General features: G+C 34.0%; 1 protein-coding gene across 1 annotated transcript; it reads right to left on the bottom strand.

Moving 5' to 3' along the window:
- Nucleotides 1-35: 35 nt before the first annotated feature.
- On the bottom strand, nt 36-7119 carry LOC113116915 (afadin-like). The gene is made up of 14 exons (XM_026285214.1): nt 6891-7119; nt 6062-6254; nt 5855-5964; nt 5635-5771; nt 4118-4164; nt 3826-4013; nt 3565-3710; nt 3384-3478; nt 2444-2706; nt 2165-2308; nt 736-810; nt 408-470; nt 259-332; nt 36-150 (listed from the first exon to the last, which is right to left on the bottom strand). The coding sequence occupies exons 1-14, from the start codon at nt 7029-7031 to the stop codon at nt 36-38; spliced, it is 1791 nt and encodes a 596-aa protein (XP_026140999.1). The 5' UTR covers nt 7032-7119.
- Between the last annotated feature and the right edge of the window lie 359 nt (nt 7120-7478).

Here is a 7478-nt window from a genome sequence, read left to right as displayed (position 1 = left end):
GTATTATAATGTTGTGTGCTCAGCATTCACTACCTTTACATTTGTTGTGGCGACTGGGTAAATACTCCCTCAAAACCATAATATACGGCTGCTGACTTGACAATTTCCAGTGACACAACTGTTCCAGTGTGCATCATTATCTCGGCAGCCCTGAATAGGATCAGTTAAATCAGTTTTATTTCCAAACATGCAACAGATCTAGCCATGCCTTCCTGCTCAAAAACACTAAATGACTAAATTATATTAAGATGATTTCACCTTTCCTGTGACACTCCCACAAGGCTTTTGCCATCCACACTCAGTAACTGATCTCCTGGATTCAGTCTGCCATCCTTCATCCAAACACAACACTGTTAATATAATATGATGCAAACAGGCACATTATGACTTTTCTTAATGATACTGACCTCATTTGCTGCTCCTCCCTGGACGACAGATTTGATAAAAATGCCAAGTTTTCCTGTCCAGCCCTCTGAGAGATATAATAAATCAATTTGATCACAGACAATTGCAAAATAAGTTCTGAAATTGTATTATAAAATGACACTAACACTTTAGAACAAGGTCTAATTTGTTACTAAGTGCATAGTTGGCAGTGCATTAAACAATATTAAAACAACTTCTGATTAAAAAATAAAGGAATTAAATGCTGAAATTCACATAAAGTAAGACTACTGAATGCCGTAGAAGTATTCTTTAGTGTAAGTTCATGTTAACTAATGTAAATTAACGCACCTTGGCTGCTACAATGCTCACTCCCATTCCACCGTGCAAAGGTTTCTTTAGAGTTATTTTCATTGGTTCAGGTTTCTGTATGGACAAAATAAAATTACAGTTGTGTTCAGTGTTAAAACATGTCTGCTTAAATATAATGAGTGTATAGAGAGGATGAACTCAGTAGAGCTGTTTTATGGGAATGAATAACTTTAATCTGTAAGTTACCAACTTACCCAAAATGAACCCTTTGGGGAGTGATCGGATTGGATAAAGAAAATGGTCCATGTCCCAACACAGTTGGAATGGGGAATTAATTTACAGAGACCTAGAGAATTACAGATACATGTATCTTTAACTATTGATTTTAAGTCTATATATTGACTTTGCACAATCAAAAGAAGAACAGATAATGCTATTGTACCTTTGCGACAGATGGGTTCTAAAACTCCTGAAATCCCTTAGGAATGCCACGCATGGAATCACTTGAATATCCGTCCTCAGGCAACAGGAAAGGCAGGTGAAGGTCAAGTTCTTCTTCCAGTCGGATCTCTCCACCCTCTCCTCTCAGAACGTCTGTTGTGTTTTCTGCTAAAGCAGCTACACGGCTCAATCAGTGCCTATGAATGACAAACACTAAGTAGACAACATCTTTCGGCATCTTTTTTAAAAAAAAAAGATTTTTTTCCTCAGTTTTATTGACCTTTTACAGCACAAATATCTAAACATCTTATATCAAGATACAGTTAGTTCTGAAACTATAGGATAGTGTTAAGTCTTGTTCTCTGAAAAATGAATCAAAATCAAGTGAGTTAAATGAGAATAAAATATCTGCCAATGGGGAAAGAAAAGAAAATGTATTCAAAGCGAAAACAAGTCTGTATATATATATATATATTATTTTCTTTTTTTAAGGCAAAATGCTCTTGATTTTTATACATTTTTCAGAAAATCAAAAAATACACTTGTATGCATGCTTTATCTTAAGTCAATTTGTTTCTGAAGTTAATGTATGTAGATTCAAGAATGTTTAGATATTTGTACTGGAAAATAAGATAAAAACAGTCTAAACATTCTCAAAAAAAAAATTATGTTTTAAAATGTTTAAGCCTAAAACAAGAAAAAAGTTTAAACTCACTTAAGTTATCTCCATTAATTAATTTCCTTTCAGGTTAATGCTTATTGATTTTATGGGCAAAAGGCATTAAAAATATTAAGTTGGTGGGAAACAATTTTACTTTTTGGAGCATAGTTTTCCATCTATCATATTGTTTTCTTATTTTAAATTCAATTTGATGCATAAAAAAAGACTTCACGTGTCATTTTGCTTGTTATTTTTAAGCATCTTTATGTAAGAATGTTTAGATATTTGTACTGGATGATAAGAAAATAATAATAATTTGTAGCCGTTTTGATTTTGGTGAGCGTTCATTTTTCTTCATGCACTTACGGCTGAAAAGTGGGGTTGATTTGGGCTGTAGGGATGTTTGCTCATCAGTGCTCTTAGCTGTAGTGAGTTCAGCTTGTAGCATGTGGACTGAATCACCTGGGCGTCGCGTGTAGAGGAAGAGGTCATGGTTAAAAGCATCGTCGCCTGAAGGGAGCAACATTTTTAGGGAAATAACCACGGGTGGGTCAGATCTTTTGATGTTGATAAAGATCTAAATAATAATGTTCAGTTACATCATTTTGCATGCCGTGTTCCTTATCATCTTTCTAAAAACACTACCTGGATTATACGACTGAGATGGCAGTCAACGGCCAGCTCCAGCCCTTGTCTTTCTGCCCAGGCCTCCACGTGCATCAGACGCTGCTGTAGAGTTTTGCCCCAGTAGTTCGAGCACAGCCTGGATCCCGGCGCGGTGAGCCGGTTCAAGATCCATGCCCCCATGAAGTGAAAGAGCTGAGAAAAAAGCTGGATGCTCAGAGCAGGGTTGACCTGACACCTTCGGAGCAAACTCATGGTCTTCATGAAAGTGTTCAAGACGCCTTCTAAGAAACAAATTCAAGACAAGATTCTTTATTTGCAACACTACGCACATCACCATCTTTAATCCAGATGTTTTATCATCTGAAGCAACGTAATGCAAAAATGAACATTTACTCATTCATTTAGTTTCTTTGTGGAAACAGATTTGGAGAAATGTAGCATTACATCACTTACATCACAATAATCCACAATTAATACACACCACACACTTGTGACAGCTGCATATTTGTTAGAAAAATCCATAACTGCATTTTAACTTGAAATCATTGCTTTTATAAAAATATAAGAACAAAACCTATAATAATGTGGAAAATGTGGATAAAGTCTATCTCCAACACAACCGATTTGGACTATTTTCACTTGTAAACAATGGGAAACAATGTTATTTTTCTGACCCACTATCATATTATATATATAATGTCATTAACTATTATTTTATTAATTTAATTTTGATGCATCTTTCAGAAAACAAGTCCTGATATCTTGTCATTTTGCATTATGTTTAGATATTTGTACTGGAAAACACGACAAAAATACTGAGTATAAATATATTTTTGCAGTTAATGCTGATGTAATGAAACAATTTCTTTTCAAAATGCATTCAAAATATCCCATAGCGGTCAATTTGAACCGCTGTACAAAAACACTGAAAACATTTTATTATTACTAAACACTTTACCTATTTCTTTTTCCTGTGCCATTTCTTTTTTTACATCAGCAAAGAATGCAGGTAATTGATTTTCAAGATCAACCTGAAGCCGATGTGACAGGTACCTGAGGAAACATCAACGCCTAATTAAACCCTCAAAATACATCGCCCTTCCTGCAAACATCACAATGCAATCATGCTTTTATCATACCTGAAAGCCTGCTGCACAAGTTGAGTGAGAGTATTTTGAGCCTGGAGCGTGATGGGACACAGATCCCTGTCCCGTCTCATGAAGTTCAGGAGCTCGGATGTGTTGGCCATCCAGAAGGCAAGAGAAACCGCGATGTTCCTCTGTTTCTAAATGGGAAGGAAATGATCAGGGACTTAACTTGTGATTTCCAGGCCAAAAACAATATCAAATCTCGAGGTCAGGGAGTATATCACATTTTTCTAATTACAGTCTTCAATCTACCTGAATGACGCCTTGAATCAAGTGCACAATCTTGTCAAATATCCCGCAGACCTTCTGTTCAGACTGCAGAGGTTTATGACTGGTTATAAATCGCCCGACCAGATAAAACACATAAGCAGGCGAGAGCTTAAAGTGAATCGTAGAGCTGTTAATGTCATTTATTACAGCGAGCAAGAAAGACTCCTCATCTGAAACAGAAATCAAAGACAAAATGTAAATTACCTTAGAGCAGAGAGAACTGTATAATTGTGCTGACTGAAAGATTTTATTAAGCCAGGATCAACAACTGTACCTTTTTCCTTTAAAGAAATGCTGAGTGGGAGATAGTCTTGTGTCAGCCTTTAGTCGGGAGAAAAAATATACTTTTATAATAAACTTTTATACTACCATCAAGACCATTATACTTTTAAAAATATACTATTTACTAAATATTATATAAAAAAGATATGTTATTGGTATTCTTAATGTTGCTTTGTATTGCATGCAAGATTTTGAAATACATTTTTGGAAAGCATATGCCAAATTTTGCCCAAAAAAGCAGTCAACTATGAATGTGTTAATTAATGACCTTTAACTATTCAGTACATGTGACAAATTACCTGTATTGTAATTTACAATACAATGAAAAATGTCACTTTAAAGGGTTAGTTCACCCCAGAATGCACGTCTTCCAGATCCCACAGTCAGCAGAAGTGAGAAAAACAGTGTTTATTACATTTGAAATCTGGATATTTATCTTATAAAAATGCTTGGATTCGCTACGGGAGCCTTTATTCATTGAGGGGCATTTCATTACAGATGCACGCACTTTATTTCACGTCTTCTGAACCGCTGACAACAAACACCTGCTTATTGCTCATTGAAAAGCTTGGAAGAGCAAGGACAATATATAATACAACTTCGATTGGATTATTCTGAAAGAGGAAAGTCACATTCACTTAGGATGCTTCGAGGGTGAGTAGAAGATAGACCAATTTTCATTCTCAGGTGAACTAAGTCTTTAGTATGCTGTTATATTATGTTTTATTACATGCAGACACTTAATTTTTTTATGATTAATTTACATACTTTTATGTAAAGAACTCTGAATTACACACATTGTGTATGAAATGTGCTATATAAATAAACTTGCCTTACCATGCCTTGATATAGATTTCTTTTTAAAGATACAGTATTTCTGGTATTATGTTTTTTTGAGAATCTTTTTTTCCTTGACATTTGTGTTTTGTGTGTGTATATATATATATATATATATATATATATATATATATATATATATATATATATATATATATATATATATATATATATATTAGAATTTGTATTTAAATATACCAGCAAGAGTTCCCGACCAATTCACATATTCACATTGAAGTAAAAACAAAGGCTAAGACATTTTCACTGGTGCCTACATAGCATATGCTATAATATTTGCATACTCAAACATTAGATGCCTGACTTTCTTTTTAAAAATTGACTAGTGGTTTAAGGTTTAAGTCACAATAAACCTATATTTATAGCATTACTTTTAATTTGAACAGTTCTCCACTGTTATGTCCCAGGCCAGGACATGTGGGAGTGTCCTCTAGTGGGATTCCTCGTTTCATATCCCGGACGAGCCCCCGGTTTATTACATTCCTGCACCACTTTCTTTGTTACTCCTTCCCAACCCTAGACTGAGAAGGTATGCGAAACCACCTCAAAAACCTCTCTTTAATAAATTAATCTTTCATCACAGGCTTCTGGGCACAAAAATCTATTTTAGGTTGATTGTCTTTCTATGTCCATTAAAAAAAAGTTATTACCTACCTGTTTGCTTTACTGTCAGAGACACTGTGACTGCTAGAAACGTTTTTCGTCTTTTTACTTTTCTTCTCTTTTTTTGATAATGTCCTCTTGAAATGTTCAATTACTCCAACTTTTTCCTTATTTTCCACACAGCCATCCTGAAAAAATTTTTTTTTAGTTAACTCCAAAATTATTTTATTTAACTTGCTTGATTTAGTAGATTGATAGGGATGTCACACACCTGTAAAGTTACACAACCGTCATTCCTCAAGACAAATCTGCCATCTGTGTCTTTATTCCAGTTGAGTTGAACCACCAAGGGATTTTCTGAAAGGTCCAGTTTTCTTTCTTCTAAATTGCAAAAACACAGAACATTAAGTCATTTATGACAAGGACTGAGAACAGAAGTGTGTCTTCAATCACAAGTTTATTTCAGTCCTGCTCTCACCTTGATTTTTTAAGACCTCATACAATGAGTATGAGAAAGGCAGAGAGGTCCCGTCATGTTGAAACTTCTCCAACAGCGTTTCAATGACCTCTTGTGTGGTAGAAGCACTTGAGATACAAATGCATTTTGTGGCATAGTTCCCTGAAATATGGTCTTGGAGGTGGAAACGAATAACTCCATGAAATACAGAATCCTAAAGATAAAAAAGATTACATTGTGACGACAGAAAGAGAGATTTTTTAAAAAAAATCTCAATGAATCCTACCAGCAATGAGAGTAAATAGTTAATGTAAAATGCAAACTAAATTAATTCAATAAATAAAATTTCTTTAATATCGTATTTTTTTTTTTGCTAGATAGCAATGAAATTAAATAAAACATTAAATGCAAATTAACTAAATCAAAAATTAAAACCAAATAAAAAATTTCTTTAATATCCCCATCTTGAATCCTAGATAGCAATGAGATTAAATAGAAAATGTAAACAAAGCAAATTAAATAAAAAAAATAATTTTAAAGAAATATAATTTCTTTAAAATCTGAATTTTTTATACTAGCAGCAATAGAATGGAAAACATGAAACCCAACCTAAATTAAAAAATAAATAAAGCATGCAATTTTTCTTCTGTAAAATCTCAGTTCTTTATCTTTGAAAGCAATGAGATTCCACGAAAAAATGTTTTAAAAAAAATTATGGAATTTATTTAATATTTTATTTATTCTAGACAGTATCGAACGAACAGTCTGAACTGTTGTTAATGTAAAATTGTAGCCCTAACATTTCTAAACCTAGTAGTAAAAGTCTAATCTTAAAAAAGAATAGTTTTACCTCATCAGGTCCAGTGATCTCAAACAGACTCAGTCGGTTTGAATTCCACTGTTGGATGTTTTCCTGAAGTCTCCTGCGCTCCTCTGGATTCATCTTAGCATCATGATCCAAATCAATAGCATTTCTTTGTTTTTGCTTCATATCTTGATGAGCTTATCAGATATTGATTTTTATTTTTAAACAATAATCAACCAACTTGGTATCAAAATGAAGCAGTCAGAGCTATGGAGGCTCACTAAACTTCACATTATTCTCACGGCAAATGCCTGCAAGGCACTGATTTGTTCCAGCCTGATTAACATTCAGTTTAATGGTTGATTGTTTGAGTTTGTTTGACCCATTAACACACAGCAGTTCAGAGACTAAGCTCATTTCCCATGATGGCTAAAATAGGGATGGCCTTACTTAGCCCACTCAAGCCTAATTTAAAGGAAATGCTCACTTTTTAGCATCCATTTCATTGTAAATTGATTGTTTTTGTCCAATATATTTAGTAAGCAGACTAAACATGCTCTGATGAACTAGAATGACTCGATTGGGTGTTGCTGAATGTGCCCAAAATAAGGAATACAATGAGTCTGTTCAGAC

The sequence above is a fragment of the Carassius auratus genome, chromosome 17, assembly GCF_003368295.1.
Source record: "Carassius auratus strain Wakin chromosome 17, ASM336829v1, whole genome shotgun sequence".
In the NCBI taxonomy this organism is placed as follows: Eukaryota; Metazoa; Chordata; class Actinopteri; order Cypriniformes; family Cyprinidae; genus Carassius; species Carassius auratus.
The sequence above is the reverse complement of the archived record's forward strand: the minus strand, read 5'-3'. Positions and strand labels throughout refer to the sequence as shown.

Coding starts and splice junctions, on each gene's coding strand:
- LOC113116915 (XM_026285214.1), bottom strand. CDS start 7,031: ATGAAGCAAAAACAAAGAAATGCTATTGATTTGGATCATGATGCTAAG. Junction 6,255..6,890: donor AGATCACTGGACCTGATGAG/GTAAAACTATTC, acceptor TTTTATCTTTAG/GATTCTGTATTTCATGGAGT. Junction 5,772..5,854: donor ACGGTTGTGTAACTTTACAG/GTGTGTGACATC, acceptor AAATTTTTTCAG/GATGGCTGTGTGGAAAATAA.